This window comes from Branchiostoma belcheri, unplaced genomic scaffold (assembly GCF_001625305.1).
Source record: "Branchiostoma belcheri isolate BF01 breed outbred unplaced genomic scaffold, Haploidv18h27 scaffold118, whole genome shotgun sequence".
Taxonomy (NCBI): domain Eukaryota; kingdom Metazoa; phylum Chordata; class Leptocardii; order Amphioxiformes; family Branchiostomatidae; genus Branchiostoma; species Branchiostoma belcheri.
Window position 1 is genome coordinate 683,938 of NW_017802580.1, and position 20,631 is coordinate 704,568.

Consider the following 20,631-nt stretch of genomic DNA (forward strand, 5'->3'; position numbering starts at 1 on the left):
CGAGAGGGCGAAAAAAAAACAAGAAGGGCCCTGAAAAACAAGATGCATAGTTTAGAAATATACTAAGAGACGACAAATGTTAGGACACAAATTGAATGAGGTGACACAGTGTAACAAGCAAGAAGTCTTTTATTCATCATCAAAACAGCAATAAATCAGGTGGAACAGCAGTTGTCGTCCTGTTCTGTTTCTTTCATCACATTTTCTCAGGCATGCAGAAACAAAGCATGTGCTCTTTACCCATTTTGCGTTACGGGTTTCACGTCAATTTAACGATTTGCGTCACTGTCGTGACTCTTTCGTCATAGCTACAGGAAGCGGAATTTCTTTTTTTTTTCAAGGAACAAGCCAAAATCAATGCGCGCGCGGACGTCATCCATAAAATTTACTTGGTGTGGCCTTACAGTAAATTACGTTAGTAAGTCAAGTGAGACAAGGGTGTTTGTACATGACTTGGGGCATACCAACATCTTTAAATGGAGAAAGAAAAAAAAACACTTGTAGCACAGCTGCTCTCTTAAACCATTTAAATCTTTTCAAAATGGATTAAGGTCTTTCCAATGTATGCCTTTTAAGCGACGTTTGCTAAATGTATTTTCTTCTAGTAAAATTACAAACCCTATCCGTATATACTGTATATACAGTGCATTGAATCGGGTTCAGCCCTTAACACGGTCAAAGGTAAAGGCGGAGATTCGCCTGAATGAGTCCCTTTATGTTCCAAACTAGTTCCAGCCGCCTGACTACAGGATCATGACAGTGTTTGCTGTCACGCAGGTGTCGTCACTTCAGGTTCGGGCTTAACAAGAGACAGAAGACAGCGGGGTTTGACAGTGATTTGCCGAAACAACACAAGGTATATGCCATGATACTTTTTTCATTTATTATTGTTCTCTATTCTGTGTTGGTGGCGTCGGTGGCGCATAGGTTAGAGCGTTAGACTCGGAACCGAGAGGTCCCGGGTTCGATACTCACCGTGGCCCGACGTTGTGCCCTTGGGAAAGGTACTTTACACGACTTCCCCACCTGTACAGTTGAGCTAGTGACGCCCACCGAGCCTCTGGGCTATTCTGTCTAGATATAACTGTGTGCCAAAAACTCACTACGGATTTGGTGCGCCAATGTGAAAACATCTGCACATTGGCTAGCCTGGGTGCCATCCGAATTTGTAACGGCTACCCCGAAAATTTTTTCACTGAGAGCCTTCTTTTTACTTATTCTGTGTTACACTTGACCACTCCTTACCGCATCAGACGTAGGTTTTGATCGTTTAAACCACACTTTTCGTGTGTACCTCTCAGTCGTAGTTTACACGCTGTTTGCCATGTATCCAGTTATGCCCCTGTCACACATTCAAGACCCTCTGTTAGCCTCTTGTGCAGGGTCCGGGCGGGTGGAAATTTTGATACAGCGTTTTGTAGGCGGAATGCAACCTTCTCTGGCGGCTGGTTGTAGTATGGCCGGCTATTAATTAAGAACGTTAACGTCGTTAAAAACTCTAAAAGACACCGTATCAAACTTCCCACCCGAACAGAGCCTGCACATGAGGCTGAGCCTCTCCCGAATTGGGAGCCCGAACACCAGCGATTACCCACAAAAAGTTGAACACCAACCAACCAGGCCGACCCTCCCGAATACCCAAGAATATTTTAAACATTTAAACATTCATCTGACGCAGCCGAACCGTAGCCAATTTCACCGAACGCCAGCCTACCCAGCTGAACGACAGCCGACTCACTTCTTGTTATGGTTGGTCTGAATTTGACCCACGAACACGCGCCGAACACTGCTGACCTCCCGAACACCAGCCGACCACCAACCAGCCATGCCGACCTTCCCGAATACCCAAGAATGTTTAAAAACGTTTTAAAACATTTGGCTGTGACATGGTGCAGCCTAGCCTGGTATCCAATCCAGTCAGATCGTGATTGGCGGTATTGGGGTGTTCAGGCAGGTTGTGTCTTCGGGGACTCTAATAGCTTCCCCCGCCCAGTGCAACAGACCGTCCCGGTAGGAGTGTTACACTAATCACAGACAGTATGCTTGGGGATTTGGTTCCCCCCCAACACGATATTATTAATCTCTCATGAAATACACACCGGGAAACCTATGTGAGGCGGGCGGGCCAGAGCTCTTACGGCCCCGAGCTCTTACGGCCCCGACCACGATCAGACTGGATACCAGGCTAGGCGCTGCCGAACCGTAGCCGAATTCGACAAACACCAGCCTACCCAGCCGAACGACAGCCGGCTCACTTCTTACCATGGTTGGCAGGCATTCGGTCCCTTTTTTAACCTCCTTGGTTAGCGTTATGGAGGTTAGATTCGTGAGTGTGTGATTATGGTGTGTCATAATACCCCTACCACGTTTTCTAGGAACCAAGTCCCTGTACTATGTGCTGTCCATGTTTTTCAAAGCTATCGCATAACTGCAGCCTATACTCCATGGGATTGTGTTTCCCTTCATGTGTTTTAAATGCAAGGCCGGAGATTCGCTTGAATGAGTCTATTTTTGTTTTGAACTAGTTAAGCCGCCTGAGCTGACTACAAGACCGTCACAGTGTGCGGTGATACGCAGGTTTTGTCACTTGGAGTTGGGGCTCAACAAAAGTAAGACCCGGGAGGGGACTGACAGTCCCTTACCAGATCAACACAAGGTATATGTCATTTTATTATATCATTAATATTGTTTTCTATGCTGTGTTACACTTCCAAACGCATTATACGTAGGTTTTGATTGTTTGAACGGGAATAACAATCCTTAGGCAGGGTTTAAAAAATCTGTAATATGTAACCTACTTGTTGATAAAACCATGTTAAGGTGACAATATGTACGAAACTGCACTACAGTAAACTTAGGGATTTACACTAAGACGAAACATGTTTTAATACCTTCTAGGCGATAATTGTCGCACGTTCTGCACGGCCGTGTAATGCTATTTACATTGTATTTTTGCAACTCAGCCTATCCTAACATCCTGCACGTTTACTAGGAAGCACCAAGCATGTATTATGGTTACCGAGTAAACGAGCTTAAAGTGTGATACTCACACAATAGACCTACAGTGGTAACATGGGTACCATCCTGGTTAAGCGACGGTCACAACCCGCCGTACATGCTTTTTCTCCTTATGTTTTTTGGGAGGCTACGTCTGCTACGTTTTTTTTCTGTAAACGTGGGGAAGAAGTGGCGTCTACGCACGTCACTCGCACGACACTCGCACGGTTGCATTAAGTGTAAGAGTGTGGTCTGCCCGCCACGTCTGGCCGTGAGCGGTTGCGTGCATCGTACGTTGCGCAAGTGGTAAGTGAGTTGTACGTGCTTACAACGTACGATCTCCGTGCGATTGCAACTTTACCGTAAGGAGGCCGTACTCACACGTGCTTCTTCTGCACGGCACGTACGGGGCACGCGCGTGGCTCGTACTCGCACGTACGGGTGGTGAATCTGCAGACCGCACGTAGAAAAAGTTTTACATGCACTTAAAGTTCTACGGCATGTCTGCGTGCTCTCAAATCCGTAGGATTCCGTACGGAGGTGGTACTTACCACGCACGGATGCCCTACGTTTGCCCACGTTTTTGCACGTAGACAGCACGCAGAAGCACGTACGGCGGGTTGTGACCGTCGCTTTAGTTTACGTAGTTACGAGCGGACGTAAACTAACCAGGATGGAGCCCAGGCTACTACAGTGGACTGTAACATTAATATTTTGTAAGCTAGGCGAGGAAAAAAAGTTGACTGGATATGAAATGTCGATACTCTAGTCAAGAGGCACTTGTTTATTTGAATTGTATCATTGTATAGTGGGCGGTGCCCTTATTACATCTAACGATTTTTCATGCGTTCCATCGCTAGTTTTCAGAGGTTGGTCACATTTAGATCAGTGGATTTTAAAAACATTCATGTAAAGAACATATTTTTTTTTGCTTTTTTGCACTAAATTACCTATTATTCAAAACCGAGCGCATTTTTAAAAAAAATACCTAAAACTCGATTGTCGGGAAAACTATTACAGTCATTTTAAGCCGTCAATGAGGTATGTTGGACTCTCCATGCCTCCAGGTTTAAACGAGTTTTGCAGACAAGTCATCTTGCCCGAAAGTGGGGAGTGTGATATACATAATAGCGTGAAGAATCATTACAATATTCAACGAATACAACACTAGATTATCTATATGTTTCATGTCCACAACAAATTGCTAAGCGTACATGTAACAGTTACATGTACTGTCCAGGAAACGATTTGCATTTGTGATATTGTGATTTTTTTCTGTAAGGAGGTACTCGTATAAGAAGGTCCTGAATACCCTTGTTTACATTTGAATGACCGCGGGTGACCCCAGATCGAACGTCGTTCGGTTTGAGCTGAGTAAAGCTACGGTCACAACTCGCCGTACGTGCTTCTGCGTGCTGTCTACGTGCAAAAACGTGGGCTGAATTCGCCCAACGCCAGCCTACCCAGCCGAGCGACAGCCGACTCACTTCTTGTTATGGTTGGTCTAAATTTGACCCACGAACACGCGCAGAACACTGTTGACCTACTCCCGAACACCAGCCGACCACCAACCAACAAGGCCGACCCTCCCGAATACCCAAGAATATTTTAAACGTTTAAACATTCGGCTGACGCAGCCGAACCGTAGCCAATTTCACCAAAGGCAAGCCTACCCAGCCGAACGACAGCCGACTCAATTCTTACCATGGTTGGCGGGCATTCGGTTAGCGTTATGGAGTTCAGATTCGTGAGTGTGTGATTATGGTGTGTCCTAATACCCCTACCACGTTTTCTAGGAACCAAGTCTCTGTGCTATCCATGTTTTTCAAAGCTATCGCATAACTACAGCCTATAATCCATGGGATTGTGTTTCCCTTCATGTGTTTTAGATGCAAGGCTGGAGATTCGCTTGAATGAATCTATTTTTGTTTTGAACTAGTTAAGCCGCCTGAGCTGACTATAAGACCGTCACAGTGTGCGGTGATACGCAGGTTTTGTCACTTGGAGTTGGGGCTCAGCAAAAGGAAGACCCGGGAGGGGACTGACAGTCCCTTACCAAATCAACACAAGGTATATGTCATTTTATTATATCATTAATATTGTTTTCTATGCTGTGTTACACTTCCAAACGCATTATACGTAGGTTTTGATTGTTTGAACGGGATTGTTTGAATCCTTTGGCAGGGTTTTAAAAATCTGTAGTACAAAAAATATGTAACCTATAGCTACTTGTTGATAAAACCATGTTAAGGTGACAATATGTAATAAACTGCACTACAGTAAACGTGGGATTTACACTAAGACCAAACATGTTTTAATACATTCTAGGCGATAATTGTCGCACGTTCTGCACGGTGTAATGCTATTTACATTGTATTTTTTCAACTCAGCCTATCCTAACATCCTGCACGTTTACTCGGAAGCACCAAGCATGTATTATGGTTACCGAGTAAACGAGCTTAACGTGTGATACTCACACAATAGACCTACAGTGGTGACATGGGTTCCATCCTGGTTAGTTTACGTAGTTACGAGCGGACGTAAACTAACCAGGATGGGACCCAGGCTACTACAGTGGACTGTAACATTAATATTTTGTAAAGCCTCGGTCACAACCCGCCGTACGTGCTTTTTGTCCGTACGTTTTTTTGGGAGGCCACGTCTGCTACGATTTTGTGAAAACGTGCTTTACGCTCATAGGCTGTACAGGGCACGCGCGTCGACGTACGGGTGGTGAATCCGCAGACCGGATGTTCTACGGCGTGTCTGCGTGCTCCCAAATCCGCAGGATTCCGTACGGGGGTGGTACTTACCACGCACGGATCCCCCACGTTTGCCCACGTTTTTGCACGTAGACAGCACACAGAAGCACGTACGGCGGGTAGTGACCGGGCTTAAGCTAGGCGAGGAAAAAAACTTGACCGGATATGAAATGTCGATACTCTAGTCAAGAGGCACTTGTTTATTTGGATCGCATCATTGTATAGTGGGCGGTGCCCTTACATCTAATGATTTTTCATGCATTCCATAGCTAGTTTTCAGAGGTTGGTCACATTTAGATCAGTGGATTTTAAAAACATTTATGTAAAGAACATATTTTTTTTTTGCTTTTTCGCACTAAATTACCTATTATTCAACATCGAGCGCATTTAAAAAAAAATCCCTATAACTCGATTGTCGGGAAAACTATTACAGTCATTTTAAGCCGTCAATGACGTATCTTGGACTCCCCATGCCTCCAGGTTTAAACGAGTTTTGCAGACATGTCATCTTGCCCGAAAGTGGGGAGTGTGATATACATAATAGCGTGAAGAATCATTACAATATTCAAGGTCACCACGAATACAACACTAGATTCTCTATATGTTTCATGTCCACAATAAATTAATAAGCGTACATGTAACAGTTACATGTACTGTCCAGGAAACGATTGGCATTTTTGACAGTGTGATTTTTTTTTCTGTAAGGAGGTACTCGTATAAGTAGGTCCTGAATACCCTTGTTTACATTTAAATGACCGCGGGTGACCCCAGATCGAACGTCGTTCGGTTTGAGTTGCGTAAGATCGAACACGATTCGGGTTCTAAAGCAGGTGGGGACAACCACCAATTTCACACTTCCCATAATGCCTTGTAACGGTCACGGATATGCAGGGATATGACGTAAGACCATCCCCCCTTCCCCCTTTCTCGATGTAATATTTCCAACAAATTCTATCGACAAACTGGTCAACTATTGTTTTGAATTATTTATCTAGTATAAAGCACATGCTATAATTGCATTTTTGTTAGAATTTATTTAATAGAGAAAATGACGTACCTTCTATCGTTCCACCTTCTACCGAAGACTCTCCTACTCGGTAATGCATGCGACCGTGCGAGTAGGAGAGTCTTCGGTAGAAGGTGGAACGATACAAGGTACGTCATTATCTCTAATTCCAACGAAAATGAAATTATGGCATGTGCTTTATACTAGATAAATAATTCAAAACAATAGTTGACCAGTTTGTCAATAGAATTTGTTGGAAATATTACATCGAGGAAGGGGGAGGGGGGATGGTCTTACGTCATATCCCTACATATCCGTGGCCGTTACAGGGCATTATGGGAAGTGTGAAACTGGTGAATTGGGGCCAGAAAATGACCACCGTGTAACCAACAACGGCAGCCTGCCAAGTGCTTTTTCTGTACGTAGACCTTGCAAAGACCAGATTTTTTTTCATAAACGATGTAACAGCAATTTCAACGAAAACCCAGTGACCTATATCGTCCCTGAATATACGATAGTTGATTATAAAAAAAGTTTAGACAGATTTGAAATTGCGCTGTTAGTATACCCGAAATTTTAAAAATCTATGTTCCAAGGTGACCTGTTTTGATTTTCACTAAAATGAGAGAAACATTGGGAATAACAAAGGAAAAATATTTACCAATAATGTTAAATAAGCCTGATTTGTACATGTAGGTATGGTGATTTTTTTTCTTAAAAAAAAGCGATCTATCCCAAAAATCTTTGCAATAAATGCGAACTTTGTTTTTGCCAAAGCTACCTGACATCTGGATTTAGACACCAAGGGCTTAATTGACAAAAGAAAAGATTTACTGCAAATGCTAAGTAAGCCTGCTTTATACATGTAGGTCTGGTGATATTTAAAAAAAAGCGATAAATCCCAAAAACCCTTGCCTAAAAAACAATAAATGCTAACTTTGTTTTGCCAAAGCTACCTGACATCTGGATTTAGACATCAAGGGCTTAATTGACAAAAGAAAAGATTTACCGCAAATGCTAAATAAGCATGCTTTATACATGTAGGTCTGGTGATATTTTTAAAAAAAAAAGCGATATATCCCAAAAATCCTTACCTAAAAAGCAATAAATGCGAACTTTGTTTTGCCAAAGCTACCTGACACCTGGATTTAGACATCAAGGGCTTACTTGACAAAAGAAAAGATTAACCGCAAATGCTAAATAAGCCTGCTTTTTACATGTAGGTCTGGTGACATCTATCCTAGAATCCATGCCTAAAGCAATAAATGCGAACTTTGGTTCTACCAAAGCTACCTGACACCTGGATGTAGACATCAAGGGCTTACTTGACAAAAGAAAAGATTAACCGAAAATGCTACTCTCCAAGCAGAGGTTTGGGTTTGGAGTTATTTCTTTGGCTTATACTGCTTTATACGTCTGGTGATATTAAAAAAAAACACGATATATCCCAACAATCCTTGCCTAAAGCAATAAATGGAAAACTTTGCTTTTGCCAAGGCTACCTGGCACCTGACACCCAGGTCTCACTTGACAAAGAGCGAGCTTTAACCAAAATGCCAAGGAAGCCTCTTTTATTTGCGTAAACAATATCGCTAGATCTCGATAATCCTTGCCTAAAGCAACAAATGCCAACCAAGCTAAAGCTACCTGACACCTGGAGTTAGACATCAAGGGCTTACTTGACAAAATCGAGACAGGTTGCTTGCTGTCATGATGCCCCTACGACCGTCAGAGTTATGGGATCTACTACTTCTACTACTACTACTACTACTACTACTACTACTACTTCTACTACTGCTACTACTACTACTACTACTACTACTACTACTACTACTGCTGCTACTATCCCGGTAATCCTTGCCTAAACCAATATAAATGCCATCTTTGTTTTACCAGTCTACCTGGCACCTGGAGTTAGACTTTAAGAGCTTAATTGACAAAGGGCAAGCTTTACCCAGGATGCTAAGTAAGCCTCCCTAAACAATATCATCAGATCTCGATAATTCTTTCCTAAAGCAATAAATGCCAAGCTTTGCTTTACTAAAGCTAGACATCAAGGGCTTACTTTACAAAGGGCCATTTTTTTTGCCTGGGGGGAGGGCCATTGAAAAAAAATCGGCCTGGGTGAAGTTTTGTAAAATATGGCGTCGCGTAGTACCGAATTACAAGAAATGCGCCGTAAACCTTTGTCTCGGGCCGTGGTCAAAGTCGGGGTGCGTGCTTTATTGGAGGGTTTCCCCCGACAAATCCGTGGGCGACCCAGAAATATAGCGGAACACCGGCACAGGGAGCTTGGAACTGCGATTCGGTAGTAAGTGGTGACGTCTTGCAAATCGGCTGCAGGCGGCGGTGAAAACAAGCCCGAACATGAAACGTTTCCCGCTACGTTACCATACAATCACGTAGTATACACGGCAGAAATCTATTTTTTAAACATTTTGTTCTGGAAAAAATTCCACATGAAACATTACAATCTTGGAATGCCAAATACTTTCCAAATATGGCCTACTTTATTTATTTATTATTCTCCTGTGCTGGGTGATATGTATTTATTCTTCGGATTGGTCAATGTAAAGTGTGTCTCTTCCTCTGATTGGTCAACAACATCTGTTCATTTAATGATGGGGACGATTTCATTCACCGTTTACCAGTCTGAGTAAAGACATGTTTTTTTGTAATATATTCCTCGAAGAAACAATGGCAGTTCAAACTAATAGTATGAAACAAATAAAGTACACACATTTAAAACAATAAAAAAGGTAAAACAATTATAAGAAAATGAAACACTTATTCTTTTTATTACCATAACCAGCGGACACCATGTGGACACTAGCGGTGTCTGTCGTGATCGCATGCTGTGTGCTCTCCAACTGTGTATCATCCCAAACACGTAAGTGTTGATTTGTTCCAATTGACTTCCCCTGAATCCAATTTCAAAGCTATTTTCTGTGTTCGTGTTTGGTTTGCATTTTGAATAAAAGGACTGTTAGCTCACCTTCCAAAGCTCATTGTAATTTTTAAAAGGCACCTACTATTACAAAAGTAATACAATAAAAAGTATTAAAATTACATTTATCTTTTTTTAAGCTTTAAGAATATGTGTAATGTTTTTATTCATTTTAACCACAAAGTCAAAACCTCTATTCTTGTCAAAATTTGATCCTGTCAAACCTAAAGGACATGCAATTTAGTACGAGAGTAGTTAGAAAATGTACATTTTTGTCTCAGGTACATAAAGATATTCCACCATGAGGCAATATACGACTAACTTAAAATCTTAAAGCGGTTCTACTGTGGGATTGGTTTATATACTTTGTATATATAAACATGTTTAAAATGTGATTTTCTTTTCAGTTTGCCAAAGCCTAACTGCTGACAGTGGGTCCTTCGGCAGCCAAAACTACCCAAACAACTACCCAAACAACCACGACTGTCGATACGAGATCTCTGTATCACCCCCCAAAGTTATAAAGCTTACCTTCACCGATTTTCAAGTTGAGGAAGACTTTGACTACGTGTACGTGTATGACGGAAACACAACTGATTCGACTTACCTGATAGGTAGGAAACCAACTTTTTTTCAGCAAAGTAAGCTGTAAATCTGTGTGTATTTGTGTGTGCCCGTATGTGTGGTGCTTTTGTATGTGTGTGTACGTGTGTGTGTACATGTGTGTATGTGTGTCCGTGTGTGTGTGTCCGTGTGTGTGTGTGGGTGTGTACACGTGTGTGTATATATGTGTGTGTGTGTGTTCATGTGTGTATGTGTCTGTGCATATGTTCACGCTCGTGTGGGTGTGTGTGAATGTGTTTGTTCTTTTTTAGCTTTTCAGCGCGCTAAAGCCAAAAAAGCAGACATCCAGAGCTATTAGTTAATTCTGTGTTGATCACACAGCAATTCTTCTGTCCTTGGTAGGTATAGTGAAGTGGGCAATCTAAGTTCAATGTAATTGTAAGGTAGTATCTATTATAATTTAAAACATAGTTGAAAAAACATGCTTCAAATCAAACTCCGACATTCTGGTATCTGCAAAACCTATAAAGTAGATACAACTCTCATAATTGAACATTTTTGCACACTACAGCTGAGCTGACCGGTGCAAGAATTCCCGGTCCTGTAACTTCTACCGGGAGCTTCATGACTGTTCGACTTGTCACCGATAGCGAAGTAAACCGGAAGGGATTTCAGGCCAGCTATGCAGCGGAAAATAAAAGTAAGTGATTGAACGTACAGCATTTATGTACAATTTGACAATTTGAGTTGACTTTGTACACTTTTTACCCTTGATTTGATTTGATTTTTTAGGCTGATAACACATATGTATGCAGCCAGGACTGCCCAACTAGCCGGAGGCTATTATAAAGGGCTAGCCCTCACAACAATAACATAAACAAGTGTCAGTTACACTCCAGTGCCAGTTACACTTCAGATAAACATACTATTACATAACAGATGTTGCGGTCTAACGTTAACAAGCTATGTCTATGAGATTCGGCCTAGTCGTCATGCGTTTACTACAATTAAATTGTGTACTATATTTACATGTCAGGTTAACATACTATTACATAACAGACATTGTGGCCAAACGTTAACAAGCTATGATATCCGGCCTAGTCGTCGTGCGTTTACTATAATTACATTGTGTACTATATTTACATGTCAGGTTAACATACTATTACATGACAGATGTTGCAGTAAAATCTGGCCTAGACGTCATGTATTTACTATAATTCCTTTTAACCTCCTATACCGATTCTGTTATTTACAACTTTGTATTAAGTTCTTAACTTTCATTTGATGTTTCCAGTCTGACTTTTTGACTCAGTCTTGAACTTATGTTTATATGATTTCTGTACCTAGTATGTTTCACATGGTCATGTTTATGTTCTGGTGTCTTATAAGCCCATATGGGCTGGGCGACAAAAGTTGCAAAACACAGAATAAAAATCCATTCATTCATTCATTTTCATTCATTCATTCATTCATTCATTCATTCTTCTTCATTCTTTCTCCATTTCTTCTTCTGTTCCAAACACTAACCTCTGACCAGGCCAGTGACATGATTTGTTGACGTCTGTCACCATAGTAACTGGTGTTGGGTTACATAATGTTGCAAACTTCATGATCTGCTCTGCTCCTGTCACCATATACTAGTAGTACATGTATGTGAATGTGTTTGAGTAAAAATTAACAGGGCAGACCATGTCCGAAGGTAAACATTATGCATTTGCTTTGCAAATGTTACTTCTCTAGTTCATTCATTCATTCATTCATTCGTTCATTCATTCATTCATTCATTTATTCAGCTTTCTTAAGTGTGGTCTACCCTTTGAATCAAGTCCATAATGATAAAACATGTCTTAAGTTTTACAAACGTACCCAAGTGCCTTACTGTCGCTTTTTGGCCCACTTTTTACTTTACCATAATGCTGGCGTCCTAAATAATCAACGTTTTGTAATGCTAAATGTTCAACAAGGTATGTGTTCATTTTTGTATTTGTAAATTGCCACAATGACCACGAGGAGCTAACATCTACAATATACTTCTCTTTCGTCTTCTTTTTCTAGTTCTTGCTAATTGTGATGTCGGCCAGTACCGGTGTGCTGACGGTGTGACCTGTATAGACGCCTGGAAACGGTGTGACGGAAACAACGACTGTAGAGACGGGAGTGATGAGGATGCAACAAACTGTAGTAAGTACGATGGCGATCCCCACTTATACAATCGCCCTGGGTTCCAATCTCCCCTTTGACATATACATGAAGTTGAACGCAAAGAACGAACTGCGCTCGTACAGACTATTTAAATCTACTTATAATGAAGAACATTATCTTAAAATCCCAAACGGAAGTCAAAGAACCACCATCACCAAACTACGAACCAGCTGTCATAAACTCAGCATCGAAACAGGAAGGCACAACCGCACACCTCTGGAGCAAAGAATCTGCCAATTTTGTAGCTCAAACAAAGTAGAAGATGAAGCCCCTTTTTTTATTGATTGTAGTTTATATAGTAATGAAAGACACGATCTTTAGATGTATTACTAGTACGTTTCCATACTTCCAATACTTGCCTAATATTGAAAAAATTATCTTTCTTATGCGCTTTGATCATCCTGTATTATACAAACCCATATCAAATTATATTTTTAACATCACAAAGAAACGAGAAGAAGCCGAACCTCTGTATTAGAGTAGTTCTAGAGCTGTTTGCAATACAATCATGTATATTACCCATTTCATCTGTTCACCTGTACTTAGCCCGATAGGGCATGAATGTACTATAAAGGTTATTATTATTAATAAAGCCTCAAACCACGATGATGTCTGTTAGGCAAAAAAAAAACAATGAAAAACTGTTCCCTGTTTTGTATCGTCAACTGGCTCTAGCTACTTATTGGTTGCGCCTAAAATAACGACACTTTTTTTTCCTTTATCCAACTCTTGAAGTTTAAAGTATAATGACGGACATGATCGCGCTAAAAATGACAGTAAATGTGATCGGATTTTCCCATCCAGAATCAATTTTTTTTAGCAATGGCTTTATATTTTTATGGCTTTAGTGAAAAAGATTTTCCTTTGCAGCTTGTCAACTTATTCCATCGTCGTTGACGAAGTGCAGGGGCCTTCACTACCAAAGGATGACCCTTCCCAACCCACTCAACTTCGACCACACCACGGTCACCCAAGTTGAGAACTCAGCAGGGTTCAGTGACCTAATGACCCTTACAGAATCAGACTGTCACCCCCGTGTTAGAGACCTCGTCTGTGCTACTATTGTACCGCGCTGCGAGTCCAGGTACATCATTTTTAACCCTTGTCCTGCTGGCAATTTTTACATAACTTTTTCAATAATTTCTTGTCTTAATTAGGCCATAGACCCACGACTTTTTCGCCCTGTGGTGGCATAGTTACTTCCGCATTCGTTGCGTTTCGCTGCGGTGTAATACATTGCACGAGAAATACCCCAAAATCGTACCTATGCAGAGTAAAAAATAGATGGTACTGTATGTGCAAAACAACAATTGTTGTGCTACACAGGACAAGGGTTTTCATGTGTGTCCTAAACCAAGTTCTAATTTTGCTGTTGTTTTCATGTTTGCGTTTTGTTTACTAAAACACACCTAAATGCTTATATACTTTTATAAAAAAACTCAATTCAAACATATGATTGACTAGTCTTGTTTCTTTTAACATGCATTTAACCTGTACCATAGTTGAGTAACAATTTGTTTTTCTTTATTCATCCATACATTTATTTCTTTAATCAAAAATTCATATCACGAATTTCCTAATATGCTATTTGTTTATTATATTGTATTATATTATAATTAATTATTATATTATGATAGATTGAGACGTAAAAATAAAATATCAAGATACAACAATATGGTACAAATTACCATGCAATCACATGTGTCATTTATTTTTTACAATTTCCTTTCTGTTTCAGCCCAAATCTCCGCCAACAGCTTCCATGTCGCTCTTGGTGTGAAGAAGTGAAGTACTCTTGTGAGAACGAGAGCGCCTGGACAGCTTTTCCAAGCTGTGAGATTTTCCCCCACACCAACTGTAACAACATCATGGCTTCACAAACTCCGGAGGGTGGTAAGTTTATTTATTTATTACAACTTTATTACAACAAATGTGTAAATGGATAGGGGTAACAGGAACATACTCCTTTTAAAAACCACCACCAAAATAAACTGATAAGGATTACATAAATAATAATAAAAAAAACAATAACAAAAAAGTCATAACAACCCTTGATACAAGGATGATGACAAAGAATTAACAAATTATATAATGAAAGTTGAAGTAAATAGAACGAAAAGCCAACGATAAATAATAGATCATTCGATAAATAATACATAAGTCTTTCTGTTTCTTCATTTCAGCTTTGCCACAGAATGTGACTGAACAGGGGATATGGGACAAATATTTGGAGCCCGCTTTTTAAGTAATAAAAAAATAACATTTATAAAGGGCAATAACAATAAAGGTGATAATAATAATGATAACAATAATAAAAGAAAGACATTGCAAGAGTCCAAGAACAGAGGGAGTGTTAGGTTGAAAATAATGTTTTCAGGGTTAAATGTATCAATCCATTAGATATACAATGATGTTATTTTTTGCAAACTACAGATGAATGAGCCTCTTGATAAGGTCCAAGTTTTATTTCAGAACCTTAGTTTTTTTTCCATTCTTACCGTTGCAGAGGAGTGTTTCGATGGAAATGGTGCAAACTACAGAGGAGACGAGGCGAGAGGGCCTGTAGCGGGGGTTGACTGTGAACGATGGGACAGTGATCCAATCTACATAGAGCAGTATCCATGGGCAAACCTCGTGGATAACAAATGTCGCAACCCTGACGGTGGGACCAGGCCATGGTGCATCACTCCAGGTGGATTCGAGTACTGTGACATCATTCCTTGCAACGGTAAGTCGTGAAGTTAATTCTGTTTATTTGTTTATTTGAATTTACCACAAGATATACAAGTGGAAGGGAGGACAAAACAGGTGCATTAACACCTTTACAAGTTGTCCTCCCAAACACAACATACAGAATATACAAGCAGATTACATTATTAAATACAAATCAAAATTGCAGTAATGAACAACATTAACATCAAATATTGTACATCAACATCAAGTATAATTACATTAAACATGAAAAAACTGTACACGGTTTTTTTGTTAATGATAATCAAAGAAATATGTGACATGAACAAAATAATGGAGAAAACACGAGCCCTCAAAATTAACTGTTTCAAAACAGTTTAGCTCTAAGAACTCAATGAACATTGAGTTATGCTTTAACTACGCATTGTGGAGAATGCAGACGTGTGCGTCAAATCCTGCTAAGATATACCTCGACGTTTGACGGTCTCAAAAACCGTGGATCATGACTTAACGCCCTGGACTGCGACTTCTTCCAGTTGTGGCCATATCGACAAGGACTGGGTTTCGAACTCGCGACTTTGAGGTTCGGAGGCGTGATCTATAAACGATTGATTACGTACAGCAAGACGGGAAATGGGGAAATACATGCTTAATCAAGAATTGCAGTTTTCTAGAGATAACTTTAAAGTGATATGTTTTACATGTCTCATTTCTCCAGCTAAGGGTTGTGAGGATCCGGGGAAACCAAAGTTTGGAAAGAGGACTCCTGTTCTAAAGTTCTACTTCCCTGGAGATCGAATCACGTACAGCTGTGATGCTGGATACAAGTTCAAGGAATACACCCCGGCAAGGCCGAACAATATTCAGTGCGTTGTGATGAATGAAACAACAGGAGATGCCGACTGGGAAACACCAAAACCAGATTGTGAAGGTAAGGATAAATAATTTTCTTGGGACTACTTCCATACACGGTGGTAAAATCTGGGCTGCAAAGTTCCCACATGCCATAGAACCCGAACTGTGTTCGATCGTGTTCGATCTGGGCAATTCGAATCGAACCCGCGTTCTATTTCGGGGTCACCTGCGGTCATTTACAATAAAGCGGCAAAACAAGCCTTTCTGCCTCCGTGCTTTGCAACAGATAAAAAACAACACTTTTCTATAGATACAAACAGTTTCCTGGACAGTACATGTCCGCTATTATTTTTTGTGGACATGTAACATGTAGCGAAGCTACTGTCGTATCCTTGGGTAGCCTTGAATACTGTAATGATTCTTTACACCAGTATGAATAACACAATGCAGACTTTTGGTCGACATGACATGTCTGCAAAACTCGTTTTAACCTGCAAGCATGGAGAGTCAAACATACCCCATTCACGGCTCAAAATGACCGTTACGGTTGTCCCGAAAATCGTGTTTTAGGGATTTTTGAAAAATGGCCTCAATCTTGAATTATGGGTAATTTAGTGCGAAAAATAAAAAAAAATCATTTTTTCACAAATATGTCGACAAAAACTAGACTTCAAATCAGAAATTAAAAAATCCCTAAAACACGATTTTTGATCTTATTCCTAGTCGTCGAAAAATATAAAAGTCGGGGATCTTGGGTGATAAACGTAGCCAGGTTAAAACGATGTTTGCCTAAGAACATGACATGACTTGTGGTCGGAAACCCGAGAAAAATCGTCTTTCGGAGCGAAATTTTGATAAATCAATGATTTAACATAAACAGCTAATATTAAAAGGATGTTAAGGCAATAATTTCATTTTAATTTGACGAAATTTACCATTAAATCCTTTTTGTTTATTTTCAAGTGTTTTACTGGTAGTCCAAAATAGGCCAAAATAGCGTCTTGTAACCCGATACCTTTTAGAACGCGCCTAGCAATGGGAAAGAATGCCGTAGTGACAGACCGCCGTGATACCTCAGCAACCGTACATCTAGATGGGCTGATATTGTAAACCATATTAAGTAAAACTTATGTAAGAAACATGTAGACGTAGCAGCCATGGAGGCCCCCTTCGGGATTAACCCATTTCAGTAGAATTCTGCAGAATTCTGGCTGCAGTTCCCAGAATTCTGTGCTGCAGAATTCTGTTGAATTGGGTTAAACCCCAAAGGGTCCTCGATGGCTGCTACATACTTCTTACATCATAGTAAGAAGTACATTTTACCTATAGTTTACAATATTAGCCCATCTAGATGTACGGCTGCTGAGATATGGGAATTAGTCCCAAATTAAACTGGAAGTCCCATATTAAACTAGAGCCTGTTACACGTAGTACCTTTCCGTCTGCTTTTACCGCCACATACATTGCAGGAGTTTAATGCGGTGGTTTTTTTTTTCATTAATAATGATGAGTTAGAGATAACATGTAATGTTACGGGGTGTCTTTTTTCGTGCACGCACCCCCCCCACACACACACATACTCTTCTTCTTGTTCGTCCCTCGTGGTCGAGGATGACCAATGCCTTGGTGAACTTCTGGTGCTTCCGGAGATGGCTGATGAGACCAATCCGGGCCAGGAAAACTCGCCCACAGGTTTAGGACCAGTGGGTGGGTGTGTTACGTTACTGGTGTTGGTAGTAGGTGGCCTTACGGGTTGCCATCTTCTCGACATCGTCGTTAAACGCATCTGTTAGCATTGCCAAAAACATCATGCTAAGGAGCGTGGGAGCAAGCACGCAGCCTTGTTTGACTCCTGTTATTACTGTAAAGGGGTCAGACATCTCCCCGTTGTCAAGCACTCCAGCATCCCGTCATGAAACTGTCTCACTATGGTGATGACCTCTGGACAGCCGAATTTCTCCTTAATCTACCAGAGTCCTTTCCTGCTGACGGAGTCGAAAGCCTTTGTTAAATCGACAAATGTCGAGTAAAGGTCATGGTGTTGCTCTTGGCATTTTTCGTGGAGTTGGCCTGCAGCGAAGATCATATCGACTGTTCCACGACCGGCCAGAAAGCCACAGTGGTTCTCTGGGAGTAGGCTTTGCTCTAGATATCGCAACAAGCGGTTGAGTAGGATACGAGCCAGTATCTTGCCAGCAATTGACAGAAGGGAAATTCCTCTATGGTTGTCGCACTGTCGGCGGTCACTTTTCTGCTTGTATAAGTGGACGATGTTTGTGTCTCTGAAGTTGTGGGGTAATAATAACCCCCCTTCTTTCTACATGTTCTCAAAGAGAACACAGTAACACACACACGCGCGCACACACACACACACACACACACACACACACACACACACACACACACACACACACACACACACACACACACACAAAAAGATAATCCTCATAACATGAAAGTTCTGTACTGGGAGCCATCCTATTTGCATACGGGGGCTCCCATACGCACTATTTTCGTGGCTGAGTACGGGAGGCCAGGTATACAACCATTATTGCATCAATGCCATAAAAAGTCTGTCTAATTTAAAACTTTTGACCATTATTTGTGTTACAGTCGACCAGAAATTCAAGCTACAAAAAGACAAATTAAACGAGAACGTGTACAACAAGGCGGCGTCTCCAACAAGAAGTCTGGAAATAAAGGCATACGTTGTCAACGTCATCAACTTGGTAAGGGATGGAGTTTCTTTTTTTTTGCACGCCATACATACAGAAATCTAACAAACATAGCATGCGAAACATCATAAATATTTACAACGATTGTTTGATAAAAATCTTAACATATCATATGTTCTAATAATATAGATTAACTGATAATGTTTGTCAATGTGTCTCTTTAAACGAAAAATCGTAATGACTTTTTAAATTTTATTTCTTTTTTAGAATGAACAGGACGAACAGATTGTTACAGCCTTCAAAGCGGAATACGTAAGTGTATATTCTCCTCTCTAAGCCCCTGTCACACATTCACGGTTTTTTAGCCTCCTGAATGGTAGTCGAACGCCCGCCAACCATGGTAAGGGGAGGGTCGGCTGGCGTTCGGCAAATTTGGCTACGGTTAGGCTGTTTAAAACATGTTTAAAACATCTGTGTTTAAAACAGGCTTCGGGAGGTTCCATCATAGTTCGCCTGTTTTCGACCGTAAGTCAGCAAAACATCTGCCAAACATCCTCACTGTGTAAGTCAGCAGTGTTTGGGGTGTGTTAAGAGATCGAATTTAGCTCCAAATTAACTCAAATTCATTTTGGTTTCTGTACAAAAGGTAGGCGTGGCCTCTGGGCTCCCAAACACCAGCCGACCTGCGCAGGTGATGATCGGGAACGAATTTGTGAGAAGTTTGTAAATGTGTGACAGGGCTTTAACCATCTGCGGCGACATTTTCTTATCATAATAATAAAGAAATGCGAGAAACGCGAATTTCCATTTTGCAATAGAAAATATATTCGAATTAGTAACAGTCAAACAGTGACAGCTAATCTGGTTTTGATATTACGTCCTCCTTATGATACTTCGCTAAGTAAACAAAATATGTGACCTGTTGCGTGTGTACGCTATAGGCATGGATAGACAATCGGCTACAATGGGAACCCAAAGAATATGGACATCTAAATCGTATCTTTGTTCTTGACGATCAAATCTGGAAACCGACATTGACACTGAAAAGAAAGTAAGTATTTTATAATTCTTCCATAATGTAAAACCCAAAATTGTCCTTAATCTCTGAGTAGCAACCGTTTCGGTAGTGTGACAGTAACACATGATTTTGTATGAGAATTTTTTTTTTATTTAACGTTAATTGTGGTATATCTGACGTTTAAAAGGGCCCTGTCCCAGGGTATCATACTGTTACTTTATCTGATGTGGTCTGTCACTGCTAGTTCATGCATGGCACATTATAAAGCTTTATATCCATTCTGTCCTTTCTTGTATGATTTTCTTTCCCTAACTACGTACAAATTTGAATATTTCGTACCCTACTTCGTCCATCCTTTTGAAAATATTTGCATGCAATATCAAATACAAGAAAGTGTTACTATCGTAAAAATCCAGTTATAAACGTATTTTTCTTTGAAAGCTATAAGTCATATTTATTTTCTTTTAGTGCAGACACAGACTACAAAGGTGAATTCCCTAAGACAGAGGTGAAAATGGATCACACCGGTGAAGTGACCTGGCCTGTAGAACTACTGACTACAACAACCTGTACCCTGGACCCTTTCCTCTTCCCTCAGGACAACCTGACTTGTGCAGTGTGCTGGAGTGCTGGAGAGGAATACACAATAGGTTGATCTTTTTTTTCTATTCCTATTATTACAAGACATGGCGACGATGCATTCAAGTTTTTTCAACTAATTTTTATGCCGCCACCAACGCAAACAAACGTACGGACATAAGGCATACTCATTCTCGCACGAGGTAAATGAGTAAGGTGTCTTTCCCAAGAACACAAGAACGGTGGCATGGCAAGATTCGAACTCGGGACCTGTTGGCTTTAAGTCGAACGCCACACGACCCAACCGCAATAGGTTTTTTAGTCTCTCTCTTTCT

The 20,631-nt window shown here is 40.7% G+C and overlaps 1 protein-coding gene across 3 annotated transcripts in view; it reads left to right on the forward strand.

Annotated features, from left to right (window-relative positions):
* The first annotated feature begins 717 nt into the window (after positions 1-717).
* LOC109462535 overlaps positions 718-20,631 on the forward strand; it is a 25,699-nt gene continuing 5,785 nt past the window's right edge. For 2 of the 3 annotated variants that reach the window (XM_019759089.1, XM_019759087.1), the window contains exons 1-14: positions 718-856; positions 2,526-2,656; positions 9,578-9,655; positions 10,120-10,326; positions 10,848-10,976; positions 12,332-12,457; positions 13,349-13,562; positions 14,217-14,371; positions 14,985-15,206; positions 15,888-16,100; positions 18,638-18,753; positions 18,967-19,011; positions 19,641-19,750; positions 20,186-20,367. In XM_019759089.1, the coding sequence (XP_019614648.1) occupies positions 9,586-9,655; positions 10,120-10,326; positions 10,848-10,976; positions 12,332-12,457; positions 13,349-13,562; positions 14,217-14,371; positions 14,985-15,206; positions 15,888-16,100; positions 18,638-18,753; positions 18,967-19,011; positions 19,641-19,750; positions 20,186-20,367 (1,789 nt within the window). In that variant the 5' untranslated portion in view covers positions 718-856; positions 2,526-2,656; positions 9,578-9,585. Of the gene's footprint in view, positions 857-2,525; positions 2,657-4,936; positions 5,068-9,577; positions 9,656-10,119; positions 10,327-10,847; positions 10,977-12,331; positions 12,458-13,348; positions 13,563-14,216; positions 14,372-14,984; positions 15,207-15,887; positions 16,101-18,637; positions 18,754-18,966; positions 19,012-19,640; positions 19,751-20,185; positions 20,368-20,631 lie in introns of all 3 variants that reach the window. The other variant, XM_019759088.1, reaches the window with a different exon arrangement.